This window comes from Pangasianodon hypophthalmus, chromosome 21, assembly GCF_027358585.1.
Source record: "Pangasianodon hypophthalmus isolate fPanHyp1 chromosome 21, fPanHyp1.pri, whole genome shotgun sequence".
Lineage (NCBI taxonomy): Eukaryota > Metazoa > Chordata > Actinopteri > Siluriformes > Pangasiidae > Pangasianodon > Pangasianodon hypophthalmus.
Genome location: NC_069730.1, coordinates 14,452,264 through 14,475,680, shown reverse-complemented (window position 1 = coordinate 14,475,680; position 23,417 = coordinate 14,452,264). Strand labels below are relative to the sequence as shown.

General features: G+C 39.0%; 1 protein-coding gene across 1 annotated transcript in view; it reads left to right on the top strand.

The window, feature by feature from the left end:
• Positions 1-23,417, top strand: part of LOC113533496 (CUGBP Elav-like family member 5) — a 191,735-nt gene that overhangs the window by 79,639 nt on the left and 88,679 nt on the right. Inside the window, exon 3 of the mRNA XM_026925666.3 lies at positions 17,403-17,451. Coding sequence (XP_026781467.2) covers positions 17,403-17,451 — 49 coding nt within the window. The remainder of the gene's footprint in view (positions 1-17,402; positions 17,452-23,417) is intronic.

Genomic DNA, 23,417 nt, shown 5'->3' with positions numbered 1-23,417 from the left:
ATTAAAAAAGAGTGTGATGGTCTGAGTTGGACAGAGACCATAAAAAGCGAAACGATAAATGTAGTTTTCTTAATAATATATACATACTACTGATGCTAATTCCTGCTAATACTCATGGTACTTAATGGTGTAATTGTTACTGCATCCCACAATGCAACATGGCTATTTGCTTTTTCAAAGTAAAGCCAGGAAACTGTGGTGAATTTTGTGGCTGTAGTAGCAACTATAAATGTAAATACTATATATGCAGAAATTTTGCAGGTAACTGAAAAATGGATCTTTGCTAATCAATTGCCTAGTTAAACAAGCTAACGCTAACTCGCCAGGTAGCAAACAGATGTTGGGTCAGTGTAATTTTGTCCATTGGGTGCCAGTGGGGTTGATGGATTTTCAGCCACCTTTAAGCTTTATCCACCTCACCAACATTGGCCCAGTGTTGGCAGGGTTATTATGAAAAGTCAGCCTTTGCTAATGTTAGCCCACCATTAGCAGAACTGTTATGAAAAATGCAGCTTTGCCAATACTGGGCCAGCACTGGGTCAGCTTTGGCAGGGTTGTTATGAAAAGTACTCCTTTGTCAACATGGTCCAACATTGTATACGGAGCACCAACATAGCAACCCAAAATTGATGTTGGACCAACATCAGTTTGCTATCTGGGTGATAACTATTATAAATAATTTGCTAGTCTGATATTTTATATTACATATTAGTAAGTTAATACATGTATTTTCCCTCAGTAATTTAATTGTTAAATAGCACAGGTGGCTTACTTGATACTGTACAAAAGATTAGCTATGTGTGCTAGTTGTGTCCTTACTGTACCTTTACATCGTCCTCCTGTTCTTAAAGGCTAAATCAAGAATACTGAATAAGTTAATAAGCTAATTCTAACCGACAATTATTAGCAACTAACAATCTGTTAGTTTATGTTAAGTATTACTAAGTTAATATATTTAATTCATATTTTGCCTTAAATAATCATTTAATTTTTTCATTAACTAGCACTGGTGGCTTACATGATACTGTATAAAAAAAAAAAAGCTATTTATGCTAGTTGTGTCGTCTGTATTTACACTGTCCTCTTGTTCCTAAAGTAAGGCTAATTCAGTAAAGCTAAGTGAATAAGCTAATGCAGCTATTAACAAATGATAAATAGTTTTTACAAGTTGATACAATTAATTAACATTTTTTGACTCAAATATTTTGCCTCAAATAATAATTTAATTCCTAATTTTTTCTGAACAAAAGATTAACTTTGTATGCTAGCTGCTAGTGTCAATCCTGTATTTTCATTGTCCTGCTTTTCCTAAATTTAGGCTAAATCAGTTTTAAATGTCTTAAAGCCTGTCTTTGCTGCTTCATTGCATCATTTTTTGGTTTTCACCACCACAGATTTTGGGTCAAAGTAAGTGTGAAACTCCTCAGCACAATAATGAAGCAGTCTGAGGTAATTCCGAGGTAACTGCATCTATGAGTGAGTTTAACTGACAAGATGGTCACATGACTGTGCTGTAACCCAAATGCTAATCTTGGCATACTGCATACTATACCGCAAGCAACTAGGGATAGTGTGTAGTATATAGCGTTGTATATACCATACGAGTAGGACATTTAAACACAGCCACTTGCTACACTCTGGCTGTTTTTCTCTCTTTCTCTTACTCTCATTCTCTCAGTTTGATCCTCTCATGGCTGTGCTTATTGAACATGGCAGCTGTGTGGCGTGTGTGTGTGTGTGTGTGAGCATTTTTGGACAATAGCATTCTACAGAGCCTGTCATCCCCTTTACCATCCCTCCATCCATCTCCATTAATCTATGTTCATCTACACCCAGCACAACTATCTAGCCAAACACCTCATAGCTTGTCCTCCTTTCATTACATTTCTTTCTATTTTATTCATAGTCTTTCTGCATTAGCCAGATCTGTTCTAGTAATTAAATCTTGCATGAAGTGTAGAGCCACATGATACAACACAGCACAACACAACACAACATCCTTTCCTGAGGGACTAGTTACAGGCAGAGAGGCGGCACTGAGACCACCCCCTTCTACCACACAACTCTCACCCTCCCCGTATTAACACCACCGACACCAGTTGATAATTACTCTAAGAGCTGCTTCTCTATAATTCTGCTCGTATGCTCTACCCCTTCTGCCTGTGCATAATTACAGAAGACGAAATCAACAGGAAATGATACAGCTCTTGGCGGCTGTTGCCCCGTATTGTAGGGAATTGTAGAGGAACAAAGCTGCTTTTATCTTTTATGTTACTATGTAACTGTGCAGGTTTAATTGTAGGGTTCAGGGTTGTAAGTTACTGTGTGTCAGGCTGTGGATTATACTGTGAGAAGCTGTAAGAAAGAGAACATGGACTGTATTGTAAGAGGTCTCTTCTCTTCTCTTCTCTTCTCTTCTCTTCTCTTCTCTTCTCTTCTCTTCTCTTCTCTTCTCTTTTCTTCTCATCTCATTTCTTCTCTTCTCTGATTTTGTCTTCTTTTTACATTTTTTTCTCTTTTTTCTTCTGTTTTTTCTTTTCTTCTCTTCTCTTCTCTTGTCTCTTTTTTTTTTTTTACAATTTTTCTTTTTTCTCTTTTCTTTTGTGTTTTTCTCTTCTCTTCTCTGATTTTATCTTTTTTAACATTCTTCTCTTTTCTTCTCTTCTCTGTTTTCTCTTCTCCTCTTTTTTCTACCTCTTCTCTTCTCTTTTCTGTTTTTGCCTTCTTATTTACCTTTTTCTCTTCTCTTCTCTTTTTTCTCTGGTTTTGTCTTTTTAGCATTTTTTTTTCTTTTTTCATCTTTCAACATTTTTTTCATCTTTTGTGTGTTTTTTCTGTTTTCTTCTCTTCTCTTTACTTCTCTTATCTTCTCTGTGTTTTTCTCTTCTCTGATTTTGTCTTTTTTTTTTTACACATTTTTCTCTTCTGATTTTTATTTCTCTTCTCTTTTGTTTACTTTCTCTTCTTCTCTACTTTTTCTTCTCCATTTTTCTTTTCTTTTCTTCTCTTCTCCTATTCAGTATAAACTTCTGATTCTGATTTAGTACTGAAAAATATTATTTGTAAAATAACACTATTTTTCTCTGTGATGTTGTTCACCTTTGCTTTCATTTCTCTTTCTGTGATGAATTAGGCCAAAGCAAGAGTTGCACTTTCAAAATGTATGTTGTACTTTTTATAATGTTTAATACCACACAGATGATCCTTGTAATCGCTTTAAACTGAGCTTCAGAGCACTGAGTTCTCCGAGAACAAGTACGTGCAGATTAGAGCAGGAGCTGAGCGCTTATTCCTCTGAACTCCCGACTCCCTGCATCTCTCTCTGCCCTCCCTCCTACATAAAGTTTACAAACTCTGCCGAGATCACTAACACTGTTCACCAGTATCTAAAATCAATATGACCTGTACACACAGGCACGTACACTCTTACAGACATGCACGCTTCTCCTGCATTGACTCAGCCTTGGGGACGGATTTGAACAGTTCTGATGAAGAAGTGGAGAAAACAGCTTCCCACAGAGCAGGGGTCACAGGAGTGAGCGGCCCAGGCTCGGTTAAGTCCCTGACCGATCCAACGTTAAAAGCATTTTAAACTCAGTCAAACACTGAAAGCATTTCCTGATGCTGAAACGCAGAAAAAGCCGTTTTGCTGAGAAAAACAAGTGTTATTCCTAGAGACTGTTCTCTAATGGTAACTGTAAAGCAGGAGTCTGGCAGTGTTTTGGCTATATACATTTAAACAGGATTTTTTTTAACCAACCCTGCATTTAATATTAAATATTAAATAGTTAATTCCTATTGGATGGCTTGGATGGACCACTGTTATAGCTTTGTGGGAATCATGGGGGAAATAACATTCATCTGTGCAGTACTTCTTTTTCAGACAATGTGATACACCATAACATTTAGACACCGAATCTATGTGAGGTAGCTAGCTAAAATTAGAGATGAACAAAATCATGATTATGGTATATTTTGTTAAATAAATTGCTGAGATTATACCAATGCATATCAAATCCACTGATACTTAAAACATACTCAGTTGTGACAAAGGCCAGATAGCTGGGGTAGCGCCAATGTTCATTGGTTTGTATGATGGTAAATGTGGAGAGATGTTCAGGTCCCTGGAGGACTAGTGGTTAGGAGACAGCGCTCTCACTGCCATGGCTTGAGTTCAATTCCCGGCCAGCTGGGGTTGCATGTGACAGTGTACTCCCAGTGCCAGTCCCAAGCCTGGATAAAACTGGGGAGGGTTGCGTCAGGAAGGGCATCTGTGCCAAATCAAATTTGTGGACCAATGATCTGCTGTGGCGACCCCTAACGGGAGCAACTGGAAGAAGAACAACAACAACAAATGTGGAGCGATGTTCCTATGCCATTTTAGTTATTCTTGGTATAAGGTATCGGTCCAACAGCATGCTCATTTGCTTCTATTCGTACTCAAAAAAAAAAAATGCTCTGATACCAACATCTAATACCAGGTGATACAATCTGCCGTAAGACATAATGACTGTGATCTGGACATATATTACGATTAATGATGTGAAATTCTCAAGAGTCAGTACTACAGCATCTTCCTCCAATAACCCCAGACATGCGTACTTCCTCACTAGGGTCAACACTTTGCTTGTGAGTCGAGGTCCAATTTGTGGCACCTTGAACTAATTTTTAAATACCACACTTCACTTAGCTGCCCTTGAACTCTCTATTAAAAATGCTGTTATGTTAAACACCATAACATCTTAAACATAAAAACAACATAAACAGAGCAAAATAAAATGTGACTTGATGCCCTTGATTGATTAGTACTATCTAATCTAATATATTTCTGTATCAATATGAGCATTTTTTTTTTTATACCAAAAAAAACGTGCTGAGAAAAATGGCATCATGGCATCCCTAATATGTACTACAGGTGTGGAATGTATATTTAGTGTAGCCTTCTGCAGAAAGGGATATAGATAATTTAGTAATCGATTCATCATTACATGGATTTGAGTTATCACTGCATTACAGAGATCATTGTTCTACCTAGCAGGACCAAGTACACAAGAGTATGTTAGCATATATGTTCGCATGAGATTGTTAGTTGAAGTTAGTGTTAGTGTTAGTAACAGTGTTATTGTTACTGTGAGCAGGACTTTAGGGAGAGAAGGGAAGAGGATGGAGGAGAGGACTGCAGCAGCAACAGCTTCGTCATTTACATATAAATGAGAGTTGCCGGTCATGTGGTCCTGACCTCATTAATTCTGATGGTCAGACACTCGGAGTGTGGCAGGTGCCGCTGGAACTCAGATTACACCTCACCTGGCGTGCATTTATGATGCGTTTCCTGGCTGACAGGAAGCCATAAGTGCAAAGAGCGTGACACTGGCATTTGCTGTTTGTCACACTCCTACGTGGCACCAATCAGGGTAACATTTAAGTGGGAAGCGTGTCTGCTCTGCTCGTCTGTTTTCACACCAAAGTTGTTAGCTGAAGTGTTCCCCCTCCACAATGCAATTTTACATCAAAGGCTTCATGAGGCTTAGCATAAACAACATGGCTCGTAAACAAGGGTTCGTTTGGGAGAGAATAATTTGCTCCCCCTCCCTTGCACACTGTACACTCACACACTGGCTTCTATCTGTGTGTGTAACCCTGCCATCCTCAACCCTACGCTGTCATATTCATCTGGCCCGAATTAGACACGTCCTTTCCCCATCAGGCCTGTCATATCTGCAGCAGGCCCATCCAGCAGACTGTAATCCTCTCTGACAGCTGCGGCGGTTTAATGCAAACACACATGCCCAAACCCTGAGAGATAGAGAAAGAGAGAGAGATGTCAGAAGAAAGTCTACAGAGAAGAGACTGCAGTTTTTGGCCTATATAAACACACTATTCCCACCATTGGCTCTCTTATATTACGTCAACCACCACTGAAGGTGACTGACTGCATGGTTTATATCTGTTTTATTGTAAAAGTTGCACATTATTTACAATAAACTGAGTGGTTTATTTAATAACCACTCAGTTTGAGTGTGTTCAGACTTGACTATGCCTTATCTGCTGTTTATGACTGAAAAAAGTCAAATATCAAATGAGGCTATGCTGGATCCAACAAGTAGACAAAAACAAAACAGGCCTTCTAGTAACCACCCTCGAGTTGTGTGTATATATTTTATTGTGCCCTTTCTTGTTGACTGTGATATATAAAATCTACTATATAAAGGAACTTCTATGAACAGAATGCTATTAAGAGAATTATTTCTTTATAAAGGTTCTTATCCTCCAAACAAAGAGTGTGTAGCATATTTACGGTCATATTTATGACCAGGACTTTACCGAAAGATACTCATAGAATAGGACTAACCTCATACTCATAGAATAGGAGTAACCTCCGGAACGCTAATGCAACCTCTGCCATTCCACTTCCAGTTCATTTCCAGACTCTCTACTATACAAATACACAGAGAAAATTCATTCATTACGAAGTCTTGCCAAGCATCATGGTTGTGTACGTTCCGAGTCTTGTTACTCTCTTGACTGTTTATTCTGTGTTTGACTATTTTCTTGGTTTATTCTATGAATTATCTTCTGGCTGGTTTACACTATGATTTTCCCTGTTCCGACTAATTCCTGATTACAACTTTGATCTGAATTGCAATTTAGTTTTGTTTGTTTGAATTTTGTATTTAAGCACCTCTGTGCATGAATCCTAACTCTCAGTCTGAGTCTAATGATCACTGATGATTAATGACTACTGGATGAATCAAGCTAGAACAACCCTAATGATTTCAGTAAAACCACAAAAATAAATGAATATTAAATGAAATGAGTGAATATGTGATTCAGTTAACAGAAGAAATAAAAAAAAAAACATGATAAATTGATTAATGAATTAATGTTACTATAGCATTAAAGCATTTTATCTTATATATTCTGATCCAGGATGTTGCATTGGGGAGTTGCATGCAGTTTCTTATGTTCTGTCTGTTCCTGTGTTGGCTTTTTCTAGATTCTCTGCTTTCCTCCCACCTCTCAAAAACAAGCTGGTAGGTGAATTGGCTATAGTAAAATTGCCCCTATAGTTTATTTGTGGATGGTGACTTGCGAAGGACTCCATTCAGAATGTATTCCTATCTTGCACCTAGTGCTCCCAGGATAGGCTCCAGGTCCACCGTGACTGTGACAGGGATAAAGGGAATGAATACTGTGGTCCATATCTACTAATGTTTTGCACCACTGCAAAACTCTTTGCACATCAAAGTGGTGATTACTGTAATTTAACACCCATTTGTAAATTTATAAATGTATTGGAAGGAATTTTTAAAAATGATGACCATCCCCAGATCCACCCATCTATTTGCTGGCCGGAAGACATATAGGTTTATATTGTACCAGATATATGGTAATTAGGCAAGGTGCCCTTCTTGTGCCTGAAGCACAAATGGGCACTAAAACATCTGTAATTAGAGCCTCTGGAATAGTGGTAGGTCAGTGATTAAGGTTCTGAGCAATTGCTTGGAAGGCCGTGTGTTCAAATCCCCGGATAGGCAGAAAGCCATCAAGCTCAATTATAATCTGTGTTGGATTAAAAGTGTCCACCAAATCAATAAGTGTAAATATAAGAGTGCATGCCCTTTGCAAAACACATTTAATCTGTTGTGTATAAATGTAATTAAAAGACCATCTGACAACAGCTTCAGAAAGGCATAATCTGTGAAATAATCATTAATGAGTAAAATGACTCTTGATGTACATAGTCACGTGTCTTACCCTATTGCAAATAAGTGTCTTTTAACACTAGGATTGGATTCTACTTTCTACTTGCAGATAAAAAAAAAGCCAAATAGATTAAAAGTAAAAGTAAATGTATGCATAGTCCACTTTCTGTTAGCAAACTCAAGAGTTCATCTCTAGTGTTAGCCTTTCCCTATTGGAGCTTTAAAAGTCATGTCTCTTATTCAAGACTGACTTTTACAACCAAAAACAATTTCCTGCTGTGACATTTACATTCACCTATTGAATAAACATTTATTTTATAATATTACAATATTCCAGATTTATTCTCATACCTGCAAATTTTGTTCAGTAGGAACTGAGGAACTGAGGAATGGTGTTGGAATAAATATGTGGAGTGAGAAAATACTTAAAGCTTGGTGTACAGGAATATGGCTCTTGTACACTATATAGACATTTCTTAATGCCAAAGCTTGTGTATGTGTAAACATGAATATGAGATATGGTGTTGAAATGGATGAAGTCTTTCACCTTCAGAACTGTGTCATGACTTTTCTTTCTACTCTTCACTTTTCCTGCTTTGCTTGGGGTTTATGTCCTCCTGCTGCTTTGTCTCTTTTTTTAATCTTCCATTTCTTTTATCTCCTTCTCCCTCTCTGTGCTCATTAGCTCAGTGTTTTGTGGTGTGTGTGGCCTGGTTTATAGAAATGCAATGCTGTCACTTGCCTGTGTTTTTTTTTACTCTAAACAGACAAAAGGAGACGCTTTCCCCTCAAGGCACTGCGTCACATTAATCATACAGCAAACAAATCTTGAATTGAATTACACCCCGATTCAAAGGATTGGCGACATGCAGCGGGTGGCCACTTCGCAGAGTTTAAATAACCTTTCCTACTGGTCAATAATGGCCAAACACACCATTTGAAGCATGACAGCTCAACCCCTGTGTATTTGTTTAAGACTGTCATTTGCTGCTGGGTATCGAATGAGTTCATTCACCCCACATGCTTAGATCCCTGACACATGCCCAAGCCTTTATGCCATTACAAAATGAACTGGCATTCTGCCGTAACAATCTTATTCATTAATCAATCACAGCTTTAATAGTGTCTAAATAAGAAGACTGGGTAGAGCATGTGAATGCGGTGATTGTGTAACTGTGTTTTGCAGGCTGTGAGTGGGTATGCAAGATCTGGGATCCCCATGCGCTCAGGCACTGGCTCCAAAAAGCTCGCACTGCTCCGTTCAATTTGAGTTGTGGGCAGAGCGATCAATACGACCATTAATTCTACTTAGTGGCGCCGCATGGAACAAGCAGAGGCTGTAGGCCGCACAAGGCCACGAGTGAATGGTTGACCTTTTGAAGCTGTGCTTCATCGTTCATCATCGGCAGCCATGGGTGTGCTTATGTTAGACCAGAACAATATGGAGATCTACATGATCCAAGCAGTAATTCTGTCATTTCTATGTTAGAAAGTTACATTTAACTGATGAAAGCAAGAAAGTAAACTGGTGGGGTCAGCAGTGAATTCTGATTAAACACAGACACTCTTGACCAATTCTGCTCACTCCAACAGACGCTCTTGACCAATTCCACCTATTCGTACAGACATCCTTAACCAATCCCTCCTGCTTCCGCAGACACTCTTGGCCAATCTTCCCCACTCCTGCAGACACCCTTATCCAATCCCTCCTGCTTCCGCAGACACTCTTGACCAATCTTGCCCACTCCTGCAGACACTCTTGACCCGTCCCGCCCAGTCCTGCAGACGCTCTTGACAAATCTTGCCGACTCCTGCAGCCACTCTTGACCAATCTTGCCCACTCCTGCAGACACCCTTATCCAATCCGTCCTGCTTCTGCAGACACTCTTGACCAATCTTGCCCACTCCTGCAGACACTCTTGACCCATCCTGCCCAGTCCTGCAGACACTCTTGACAAATCTTGCCCACTCCTGCAGTCACTCTTGACCAACCCTGCCCACTCCCGCAGTTATTATTTTTGCTTGTACTCACCAGTGATAACTTTCTTTCAAAATTTAAACAAATGTCTAATTTAAACTGCTTACCAGGACAAAACATTTACTGAAGATTAATGATTTAACATGCACCATGTGAACACCCAATACCATTCTTTCTTCATATCCAACCACCAAATCCTGCCTGCATGAAAGTAAAAACATCTGCGTCCGCAACTTATTTGTTGGGTCCCTCTGGATTATGATAGAATGGAGTCCCAATGCACACCTATAGACAGAATGGGTTTAAAGACTTTGTCGACCTATTTTCACAATTAGGTTCTTACTATAGCTTCTGTGTTGAATTTGCTATCAACTGGAAAAGAAAGAAGGATGCTGGTCTTTTCACATGCCAGATTTCAGAATCTCTTTTTTTCTGCCAGTTTGTTCTAGAGAGTTTTGGATTGTGTTAGAAATAGGTGATGTCAGGTAACCCCGCATGAATCTGAATTATCAACCAGCTTCCTACATTATCCCACTCACAAAAACTGAAGTGACTTTCCTGATTATGTAGGTGTTTTTCTCAAATAAGTGACCATGATCACAACTCTATCCAACATTTTTAGCATTTTGTGTACACATATTAAGTAAGTAGCTTACTTTGTGAGGATGAGAACAAAAAAGGTGTCTACGCTTAGTGCTGTTAATGATGAAAAAGGTAGGTTTCTTGATAACTAAATTAGCTTGTGCCCACTATGGACAGTTGGGTACAAGCTAAAGGACAGTGAAGCTCAGTTTAAACCAGAAGGTAGCATTGCAGTGTTTTGTGCTGCTAGCAATATAACGCTAGATTAAACAATGTAGCTTCTCAGGCTAGCTGTGCAAGTATTTTGATTGCTTCCTGCTACTAGCATTTTCTTATAAATACATAGAAAATACACCACTGGGACATTTTTGACTTGTGACAAAAGAAATATTCAATTTTCTGATCCCTACCCTGTTTTCTAACACTAGAAATGTTGACTAGTTGTTTACATTGGCAGTGAGAAGCCACAGTCATTATTCAATCAGTTCTAATTAGGTGAAGAATTGAATCCTTTGTAGCATTTAACTCTAAATTGCTGTTAAGGATAAATATTTCTTCAGTTTTCCCCTGGTGAATGTCACAGACCATTAGTATCTCAAAGAATGTTTGAGACCGTTGTGAATTGTGAATTGTTTAGTAATGTATCCTAGATCCAGCTTCCTGAATGTATTATCTTGTTACACCATTCTCTTCTATTAGGCTTTCAACACACACACACACACACACACACACACACACACAACATACTGTATGACATTTAGTGTGTCTCAACTGAAAGTGAAGATCTCTGGCTTAGGAAGCATGTGTGTAACACATTGTGTGTGTGTGTGTGTGTGTGTGTGTGTATGTAAGTGTGTGCTTTAAGACTCCTAGCTGCAGGGAATTTCTAATTGGTTATCATCCTGCCCCGGCTGTTGGAGGTGTGTAAATCAGGAACAGGACCTTGATCTCCCATTGCCCACGCTGAGCATTATGGGTCAGTGCTCCAAGGACACCCCAAGCTATAAAACGGCCCACGCAGGAACTGCAATTCATTCTCATCATACAGCTCTCTGTATACAGAAACAATATGTAGGACTTATTGTATAGTACACAAGAACTATATGAATGTAGAAGGATTCCGGAGAGGGAAGCTATATAGAAATTTGCCAGTATTTTCCCAAATATGAAGTCTGCTTTCTATCATTAGTTACAACAAATAGCCATGAGTGGAATGCAACACACATTAGAGTAACTGCACAGCTCGTAAAGATTTATGTGTTTTGTGCATAAATTTGTGTCTTCCGGCAGGTGGCTAATTTGTCATTATGACAGCCTTATTATCTTCCCGATTATCATGAAACGTGTGTTACAAACTGTAGCTGAGACATTACACTCTTGGGTCCTTATGGCCTGTCCACTGTGGAATATAAGTAGATGTGTATACAACTCCAGATCTCAGCACAGTTTTGGGAGTTTCTAGCTCCAAGACACCTGATTCAACTCACAAGTTAATGACTAGGTTTAATAGTTTCACCAGTCCAACCTAAGCTCCATTGTAGCCTAGTTTGAAAGAAAATTGTCACTCTGTTTTTGTTTCCAAGCTGCCTTTTTTTTTAGAGAGTAACCCCATCCATCTCAAAAGGATTTGAACTCATAATCTCCCAACAATAGGGCAAACGCGTTTCTTTTGTTGCTCCTACTAAAGCCTGAATTATACTTGCTTTAAACTATGCTTATGCTTGATGACTGCCACACATATTCAGCAGTTGTTTGGAGCATCACTTGTGCACAATGCCAATGTAAACGGTGGGTACGTTGTAGTAAAATGTAATGTAGAACAAGAGAAACATACCCAGTTTTCCAGACGAGATCAATTTAATGGTCTAACATACCATCTACGTTGATTTCACTGCCGCTATTTCCTCCATCAAGATAAACAATAAAGCAGCCTCCTGCATTGTTGCCATTTTCATCACTGACATGCAAAATCGGAAGAAGATATTCCAGAGCCGGCCAGGGATACTACAGCTCTACCCTTTCCCCTAGTGGATATACTATAGCCGTGAAATCTACAGATACACGCAAGGTTCACAGATGACTATGTAAGCATACTAGTTGTGTAGCTGCTGTGTGCACACTTGTATATATAATAAAATCAAAGTATACTTTCAGCTTAAAAATGTAATTGTTGCACTATTAAAGTAACATAAAGTAATGTAGTTTCAACACAGGCTTACGTTATAGATCAAACTTACACCCTAGTACTGTAGGTAGAACGTCACCCATAAACTCAACAACTCTGTGATGATCTACTATGTGCAGAGTAAAAGCTCGGATTATATGTTGAGAAGGATAATGATTTGAATGCAAGATTGTGTGGTCTGTGATCACTGGACATGGCCACTTTGCTGAAATACACTGTTTATAATGGCACATACTGCAACTACAAGGGATCATAAGATAATGTACAAATATGCTATTTGTAAATCAGCCAGTGCAGAGAGCATTTTCCTCAGCTACCACACAATGATAGATGACAGAGATTTTTGGCAAGGTACATCACATGCCATTTTAAACTTGGATGTAGTATTTACCTGTTGATGGTGAAACATTTTGATCTGTGATCACTTGATACACTACGTTGTGTTTTCAGTGTCTGTGGTGCAACCGGAATTCTATACATAGTTTTCAACTCTATACTCTCAACATATGTATGTGACTTTATACCCTGGCTTACAATCGAACTTGCATTCAGTTATGGAGCTGGCTTCCGACCCTGAGGGCAGCTGAGTAATGGTCCAGTGTTGGCCTTTATCTTTATATTCAAATTAGACTCCCAGAACACAACTCAATCTTGATGAGACTGTGTTCCAGAGCAGAGCTTACAGCTGGGTAACGTTGCTTTCATTTGGCCCAGATTCTAAATGCCATTAAAATCTTTAATTTGGCTCCCTACAATTGGCCCACAATGCACTTTCCATTGTCATAACTGCCCCTCTACCAAATTTAGCCTGGAGTCCTCTTCTGTCTGGGGAATGATAGGGATAGCTGGAAGTGATGACATACCAGTTAAGCCTCTGGGCTACCAATTGGTGGGTTGAGAGTTTAACTCCCAGCACTGCCATCGTGACACTGTTGGGCCTTTGGGAACAAGTCCCAAAACTGTCTCTGAGCATAATACCGTGGCTGATCCTGTGTCCTGAGCTAGGACAAGTGAAGAAAATAACAATAAAATGCTGGACACTGGGATGATGTTGAACTGAGCATGGTTTGATTAGAACCAGAGCCTGTTGGTGGTGCATTACGAGATAGCCAGTGGGATATTCTCTGTGGCTGAGAACTTTCCATATCCCTGACAGTGAAAGACCTTTTAATATAAGCTGTTTTGTTGAAATAATATTTTACCACACCACTCCAACATAACCTTGGGCACTTTGGTATTTACCCTTCCTAAACTTGGAAAATGTCACTTGTGGAGGATTGGAGTGCAGGGGAGGAGTGTGTATTTAGTGATTAAGGCCAGTTGTGTACTTCTAGATAGATGCTTTAGCAGCAGAGATTGGTGTTCAGATAGTCATATAAGTGCTTGCATGTAGCAACAAGGCATGAGCACCAAGAAACCTATTTCAATCTGCTTGTTTTATGAGCCTTTTCTTGGTAAGGCTTGTGTTTTCAGTTGCCCAGGTTAAAAACTGATGAGTGTAGTGCTTCAATATGCAAATCTACCCATAGCACATGACAACCAGCTTCCTCTGTTGTTTCCAGTTGTTTTAAGGAGAAATGGTTGATGCATTGGAAATCAATTATGGTTTTGCATTGCATTTTAATTTCCTTAAACTCAAAGGAACTTTGGTAATGAATCTTCAGAAAAGACAGATGTTTATGCTTCTTGAATAATTAGACACAATCCTGATATTCAGTCTGCATAAAAAAGTGTTTTCCGAACTAAAGTTGAATGGACTTGCACTCTGAACCACAATCAGGTTGCATCATGAGATTTCTGGGTTTTGAGATTGTACATACAAATACATATAATTAGCTTTGAGGGAATAAACATATTATCTAATAGCTAAAGTAATGATGCCCTTAGAGTATCCATTGAGCTCTTTGAGCTCTGTGCTTACATGGTGGTTAGATTGATCTATCTGGAAGCATTCATGCTTTCTAAATCGTAAAGGAAAAGAAATTTGGATTTCTGCTTTATTTTGCTCAGAACCCTTATTTGAAAGGCTCTCATATGCCTCTCTAGATGTTCAGTCCTATCGACTCAAAGTGTGTTCGGAATGAATAGGCATGCGAGATGAGAAGGTGTGTTCACTGCTATCCTAAAGGATGCTGTGTTGAAAAAGATTCTTTGCAAACAGTCCCAGCTGCACCATAGGCTGTGTCTGAAAGCCTAAAGCATGTATTTAGACATGTTTGGATGTGCGTGGTGGGGGGGTGTGTGTTAGATATGGGCGCTACGCTCCAGTTAGCGCCGCTGCTAACTTCCTGTAGCAGCCCATCGTAGCCGCCGCTTCCTGTTGTGCTTGTGCGGCATGAACCGTGACAGCTCACTACAGGGAAGCATTTCATCATCGCAATGACGCTACGGGCGAGCGCGGATCTCACCCGCTGTTCCTTCCAGTCTCTCACTTGTCTCCCTCTATTTCATCTCTATTTCTGTACCTCTTTTGCACGCTCACGCTCCTGTTGTTGAATTCTGCGAAACAGGCAATGCAATTTCCCCTCTTACACACGTGAAGACTCTGATGAATTGAATCCCACCTGCACACCCCAATTAGAATATTACATTCGACTGGATTCGAGTTGTAAGATTTAAAAACCTCCTCATTGGGCATTAGATGCGCGAGAAGCGAGCCGTCTCATACCCAATTCCATCTCCTCAGCCACATCGGAGTGTAAACAAATGCAAATGCATCTTCCACGAGTTCTCTCCTCTCGCTCTCCGCTTCACGGAACACACTCCTTATTCATGATATAAAGGGTGACTTCATGCTTCTGTGCGCAACGAAAAACAACCTAGTGTGTGGGGAGAAAAGAAATCATCCACCAAAATGACAAAAAAGCAGGAGAGCGATCAAACAGAAGGTAATTGGAGAGAGAAAATGATGGAGTAGTAGTTGTTGATGGGAACATGGCGCAGTCGGGGGGGCTGTCTGTGTTTTGCGTGTTTACAAGCGCTATACTGTGTAGATATATCTGTACACAAAGTTGAGACAAAGTCCACAATTTGTCCACATACTATTAACCCCTTCAGACCTACATAACTCCTAACTTATTACTCTGAATGCTTCAGTAACTTCAAAAAACAAATAGATAAGGTATGTATTTACAAAAGTGAGGAATTCCTGGTTTAGTAGTCCTGACCTGACAGTGTGTTCTGGGAGTTTAAGGAGTTAATGGTGCTGTTTTCTAATGTTTAAATGTGACCCAATTCTAGACCCAGACTAATCATGTAATTCCACAAATACCTAAGGAAAGATATTACCATGCTGTGGATCTGACTAATTGCTTCTTTAAATACAACATGAAATGGCTTTTGTGTGGGCGGGACTTATGCATCAGAATTTGATTGGCTTGTTAAGTGAGTATTCCAAAACAAACATGGAGTCTGAGCTAGATACCAGCCCGCGGTCAGTCGTGGAGGTTGCTTGGCCCCCTCAACACCACCAGTTAGATGAAATCCTGCTAGTGCAGGAAGATGAAAATTTTGTTCAACGAGTGATGCCATATGTTGTGAAGGTGGAGGTGGTGTCTTGATTGACAAGTCTATAGTTTGTGCTCTTCCCTGCAAGCATCTTGACATGTCTTTGCTGATTTATTTGATATAACCCAGACACTCACATTCTCATTGTTCAAAGTCAGAGGCAATTTAGAGTGGGGAAAATTGTCACACTTTTAGTGGAATATTATGGACAAAGAAAGAAGCTTTTTAAGTGATTAGTACAGATGAATTGCCTGACTAAAGACATGGCCTAACAAGGAAAAAAGGTCAGTTTTGAATTCAGATTGTTTTAAAGTCTGGTCTGTGTTCAACAGAAGATGTGTGTGACCCCTGTGATTAAAAGTAGTCATAAAGAGCACATACCATGATAATGTCAGTTTTACTGTGCACCGCTTTGTGCCAATACAGAGCTGTTTAGCATAAATCAGGCATCATCATCATCTCCCGTGCCCTAAACCAGTGGCTTTGAGTCTCATAAAGTCATATGACAGGTTAAAAGGGCCAGTTAAAAGATGCATGATTGGTCATGTGGAACTGGCTTAGTGTGATTTACTGTATATGGCTGCCATACTGGTTTTTAACACAGCATCTTTTTATTATTGTTCACCATACAGTTTGTACACTTTGTAAATTTGTCAGTTTACATGACTATCCAAATTTTGAAAAAACTTGTGTGTGTAAACAATTCCAGTTATTTGTTTCATTTAAATTAAGAAAGGTTTTTTTAGTCATTTTATATTCCATTCTCATAAAATGTATAATATATACCATTACAGTCCAAAGTTTGGCAGTATAGCCCTCATCTATGGATTTCTTCTCACTGGCAGGGCATCTGATGAGGTTGAAGACAGGACCAGTGCTGTGTTTAGTGACAATAAATACATTTTATCCCAAAGCAGAGATTATGTAAGATATGTGATGATGAGCCAGGATGCAAGTGCCTAATCTAAGAAGGTTCTTTATTAAAGGAAATCATAAAATCATAGTCATTGCCAATTGATGGAGTCAATACACATGCATGCAACAACATCACTGGGAAATCCATATTCATAACCAATGGCACAGCCAAGGGTGGGAAACAGGAAGCAATAAACAGGGAAATAATGCTTGGATCTGCATGAAACACTTGGCAAGACTTCGCAGAGACTAACGGAGACATCAGGGTATAAATAAGCAATTTAATCAAGGACTAAAATCAGGACACGTGCACACATTAGGGGAACAAACCAATGGCAGGACAGGGGCGGAGACAGCAAAGAAACAAAAACACATGACGTAAAAACAAACAAAACAAACAAAATGTGTGGCTAACTGTTAGTTGATGTTAAAAATAAGCTGCATATGCAAACCCTGTTTTAAAACATTGGTTTTATTTTTCCACCCAAAGATTAACCTCTGTATCTCTCTCTCTCTTTCTGTCTTGCAGATGACACGGCCTATTCAGGTTAAACCAGCTGACAGCGAGAGTCGTGGAGGTATGCCCAAATCTATTACTTCCTCCTCAGCTAATCTCTTCCTCTGTCTTTTTATATATGTTTTTTGTTCCTGATGTTAGCCTTGAATTAAGTCATCCTGTTCTGTTAGTTCTTCTATTCTTTCACTTTCTCTCACACGCACACACTTTCTCAGCCTTGCACACCCTCCTTTCCTCACTCTCCCTTTCTCCCCACTTGCACTGTTTTTATATGTGATTTCATTCTTGATATTAGCCTTGACCTAAGTGATCTTATTCCATTCGCTCATGTTTTCTCTCACTCAGTGACTGACTCACTCATTCTCTCTTGCCTGCAGCCTCTCTTGCTCTTGCACTTCTTCGCTTCATCTCACAAACTCACTTTCTCTACATTGCACCCCCCCCTTTGCTTTCTCTCTATCCCAGTTTCTCTCTCCCTCTCCCTCTCTGTGATGGCTGTTGTGGGATTTCATTTTGACTAAAGCGATTGCATTATTGAGTGAAGAAGTGTGTGTAGGCCACATCCTGGCCCTGCCAAGTGCATTACCATTAGACAGTAAATTAAAAAGTCATTAGAGGAGAGAGTGTGACTGGAGCCTGGGATTTCACAGCCCTGCCTGCTTTTGTTAAATATACGAGAGGGATGAGAGAGGAGAATATGAGGAAAGACGACTTCTCGGTGCACAAAGCGTGATCAATAAAATAGCAGGGACTCTTGCCAAGATCGTCAATTTTCTCTCCTTTCTTTTGCTGTTCCATCTCTCTGTGAGGAGGGCTGTATGTTAGTGTGTGTGTGTGTGTGTGTGTGTGTGTGTGAGAGAGAGAGAGAGATTGAACATTGTCCTTTGTCAATGTTCAGCTTGACAAATTGCTTTAAAAATGGTTTTAAATTTCTTCAAAGTTTCAATATTTGAATTTATTTGAATATTAATGAGCTGATCATTTCATACAGAGTACACATCAGCCGTAGCGCTGCACTGTTCATACCACACACACACCACAGACAGTGAAAACTGTGTTGCTTTCTTAGAGAAAAGAAATCAACTGGCATCCCATCCATGGTGCATTCCTGCCTCATGCCCAGAATAAAGTGGTTACTAAGGATGAATGAATGAATGAATGAATTAGAATTCATTCATTTATGTAAAATTTTGGTGTTGTTTTTTTTTTAGTTTCTGCAACATGCTGAATCCCAAGTGGCTTCCTATTCACTGTGCACTACATAGTGCATTATATACCCAATAAAATGTGATTCTGCCACTGAAAAAGACTGAATCCAATAAGTGCCTGTTGAAAAGGAGACCTTTTTTTGTTGGTCTTTATCAAAAGACAAAGAAAAAAAAGATTATTCATTTATTCAAGATTATTCATTAGAACATTCATTTTTTTCCCCTGTGATAATGTACATATTATGCAAATTCTAATCTTTTGTAACAGAACAGTGGTTCCGATAGCCCTAGTGTGTGTTTGGGAGTTTGTTCCCTTGTCCTTGTCCTGTGGGTGTGAGTTGAGCTTGAAGAGAAACAGCAGCTTAATGTACAGTAGCAGCAGCCTGTAAAATGTTTTATAGTGACTGTGGGAATAATATACTGTACTGCCCAGCAGTGTGCTTATTAATGGAAAAGGAGAAAGAATATAGTTCCCACCTGTCCCATTAAATTGTGTGTGTGTGTGTGTGTGTGTGTGTGTAAGGGTCAGTCAGGGTTGGAATAGCCTCTCAGTATTTCTGCCACTGTCTAACTGTCTCTCTTCATATACCATAGATATTATCTGAGTTCACATCCAAATAGGCTAACAGTCAGTAGATATGAAAATGTGTTTTGTCTGTATGCTTGTGTGATTATGTACATGTGTGATTTTTTAACCAAAAAAAAACCTCCCACTAAATTTATGGTTTTGTTATCTGTCCTTTAGTGTAATTTCATTGGATAATGTGTGCTTAGTCTGTCTAGTTTGTTCCTCCTCTAAAGGCATTTTTGGGAGAAAAAAGTGCATAATCCATCTCATTCACATTCATTACACATGACTGTATTTCATTTGATGAAAAAAAAAACAGACAAAATAGAGATCAAAACTAGGGGGTGTATTCACTGTGCCATGACTGTCACTGATAGCCTGCATGAATCTACAATTCATACCATCATGTGTATTTTTCTTATGAGCATTGGTGGTGCTTTGCGCTTGGTTCCACAAAAGTCCCTAATAATTCACGATAAGACATTTATTAAAAGAAATCTGAAAACCATATATGGATGTCTTTTTTGTTTTTGATAGACAGGGGAGACTTAGCTCTTTAGCTAGCCCACTTATACCCCTTATATACTCCTTCCTCCTTTTTCTCTCTCTGTAGTGTGGTTATGACAGAATGTCTGTTAATGACCAAGCAAAACCGAAATCAGGTTTTATATCTTCTACCGCAAATCTGAGTGACAGGCACTTAAGCCAAAAATAATAACGCTTCAGAGCCAATTATAGTCTGCTGAAAAGAAACAGAGCCATATCTTGTGTATTGTAACTAAAATGATGCCTTTGAAAACTATTAAATCAATGGAACAAGGGCACCTTTAGCACAGGGGAATGAGTACAGTCTCCATATTGGTTACTCACATACACGACATTTCAGAAGAACTCATGGGGACTTCTCTTTATGCCAAAATGCACACTACATGATTTTAGCCCCATTTTTCCAGCCAGCAATGTGTTTTTAGTGAATTAGCAATCACCAGCCACTGTTACATAGTCACTAATTGCTTCACATGGCCATCATGGCCAGCTCATTAAATGTGATTTTCCACAGGACAATGCAGAACGGCACAGTATGGTCATAAATCTCTGATTTCCTTTGCTAAGCATGAATTTGGTTGTCCTCATTGCGAAAGTACCGAATAGGGACATATAGGTGGATCTAAAAATAGTGATTGGCTTAAATGCAGTTAGCACTAATTCACAGAAATGAAAATTTTAAAAGCAAATAAGACCTTGAAGCTTTTCCACTTTTACCATTATATGATGGGAAACTGACACAGGTCCTCAACAAGGGTACGGAAAGTTCTGGATCTGAATCTGTGTTTCCATCAGCTATGATCATGTGAAAATCCTGTGTGAAATGATTTAGGAGAAATGATTATAATACTGAAAACACACAGCTGTTTTTCACTTTGTACAGGAGAAAAAGAGTGCCAAATGCAGCGTAATGGAGAGATTTGATGTGTGTCATTCATTCATTTATTCATCTTCAGTAAACGCTTTTTTTCCTCTCAGGGTCACGCTGATGTTTGATGTAGTTTTTGTTAATAAAATGAAGAAAAATGTTCATATCTTCATCTGTCCAGACAGCACGTAAGTGTCCTCTGTGGCCTTGTTTTTGATTTGATATATCTAGATTCAGAATTATATAGATAACTAGATGTGGATAGATATAAATAGATATACAGTAGATAACTTACTTCCAAAATATGCAATGTACATCCCCTGTCATCAGCAATATGCATAATATGCAAAACTTGTTTATATCACTGTATCTATTCTTATCTAATTTTGGAATTTTTCATTTCCATATATATATATATATATATATATATATATATATATATATATATATATATATATATATGTGGAAATGAAAAATTCCAAAATTAGATAAGAATAGATACAGTGAATGAATGAATAAATGAATATATATATATATTCATTTATTCATTCATTCATTTTATTCTTGTTTTGAGGACAATTTGGTCACTCATATGCAATCATACCCACACCTTCCTGAGTCTAAATGCATCCTTTCACCTCAGGATTGACTTCTCCTTTCCCTTCTCCCTTCTTCTCTCTCTCTCAAGAGAAAAAAAACAAGAGCTCTTCCCTATATTTGAAATACTACCCCTGAAAACTAGGATCAATGCAGCAAAGCTTTTACAAGGACACCTCCAACACAGGGGAACGAGTAAAGATTGTCTGTATTGTCTACTCTGATCCAGGACTTCTCAGGACTCGTAGGGACATATCCTGAACACACACACACACACACACACACACACACACACACTGATTCAGGTTGGATATACTGTAACAAAATCATCCCATAAGCATAAACTAAATCTCAAACTTAACAATATAAGAAATGCAATAAATTATTGCGTTTATCCTGATTTAATAAAAAAAGTGATAGAAATTGATTACAGATTTGGATATGGCTTTGGAATACTACATTAACACCGCTTCAGCAGCTTTTCCAGTCACAGGCTGAATATAACATCAGCTGAAGCATTGTTTTTAGCATGCTCTTGTATATGAGGATACACAAGTTCTTAAAGTCAGGAAACACACACACACACACACATTTGAATCTGTATCCGTATTTGTTTAGTGTGCCAAATATCTGTATCTGTATCTATATTTGGATTTAAACCTGAATTGGGCGTGGCCTAAGCCAGAAACATTGGAAAACTTTGGAGGAAAAAAAAACAAGGTAGAAATGCCAGCATCAACAGCATGTCTGGCTCCTACAGTTCCTCAACCTCAGCTAAATCACTCCAGTCCATAATTGAATGTTCACATTAAAGAACATGGCCTTTGTTTGTCCCAGGAGATTCATGTCTGGCCGCTCGCTCGTGCCCACATTAAAGTAAAAATCCCAGTCCTGGTGCACATCTCTAGACTCAACTGTGTGAATCTTTCGGCAAGCATTCTGGAAAAAAGAAAGGTGTACCTCGTATTAAAATCTAATTAGAACACATTATCTGTTCATTCATATTTGGTTCACTAGTCCTGAGTCATGTCTCTGCTAACATTGTGATGGTCAGAGAAAGCCCTGTGGCACAACTGCACTGCCACTGTGGCAAACTCACTCTCCTTGCTTTGTCATAAATGATATTTATCCCTCGCTTGCCTTTCTCCTTGCAACCCAGCACACAGCGACGCATCCAGCATACCAAGTGCTTTTGAGCGGTCCAAACAAAAGAGTCTCTCTGCATGTGTGTCTCCGAATCTCAGCCGAATAGAGACGGCCACTTAAAGGGGCTTTTGTGTCTTTGATGTCTTATTCTCACAAAGACTGCTGGCTGCATGCTGTATGTATAGATGTGGAACATGTGTGTGTGTGTGTGTGTGTGTGTGTGTGTGTGTGTGTCTGAACAGAGAGGTTCACTGCAATCAAATTGAATGACCTCCTAATTGAAGTTGTTATGGGCAGGCAAGCACAAAAAGGCACACACACACACACACACACACACACACACAGTTATATAAGTGTGTGTCATATTCACCTACGCGAGAGCTCACGCTGAGACGACCTTTGAGAGAAATGGATGGACACAGACCTCTGTGTGTGTCTCTTGGGCCACGTCAGTACTAGCAATAGAATTATCGGGCGTTTGGAATGAAAACGTTAGCAATCTAAAGCATTCACACACATAAAATCCCCTCAAGATATTGATATCCAATTATGTTTGAGCAGATTGGCTGGTAGTTAAGACAAAAATGAAGCTTTTGTCAATAGCTTATCAGAATGGTTGACGCAAGTTCAGTGTTCGATATTAGCTGAAATAATTCACTCTAATAACACAACCCTGTTTGATGGTTAGCTTATCTAACTATCGAGCAGATAGTAACACATGCTAGCTGTGACTAAAATCACCACTTCATCGTTCCTTCCTCACTTTAGGAAATAATGGGCAATAGAAATTTGATAATGACTTAGAAATTTATTAAAAATGATAACATGACTGGATATGACTTCAGCTGAAGGAGTACGTATTGCTAGCGTAGGTGCTAAGCGTGAATCCATGTTAGTATTCATTTATTAGCATGAACCTTCCATTCAACAAGCTAATGCTTTTTTAGCAAATAAATATATTCTACAGTTATATAAAAATATGTAAGAGACTGGTTAACAAGACTGTTAAACAAACCACATGTTGGTGGAATGAATGGTGTTTTTTCTATTTTTTATTTCATCCCTTGAGGGGAAGAGGGGATTTTCTCTTATTT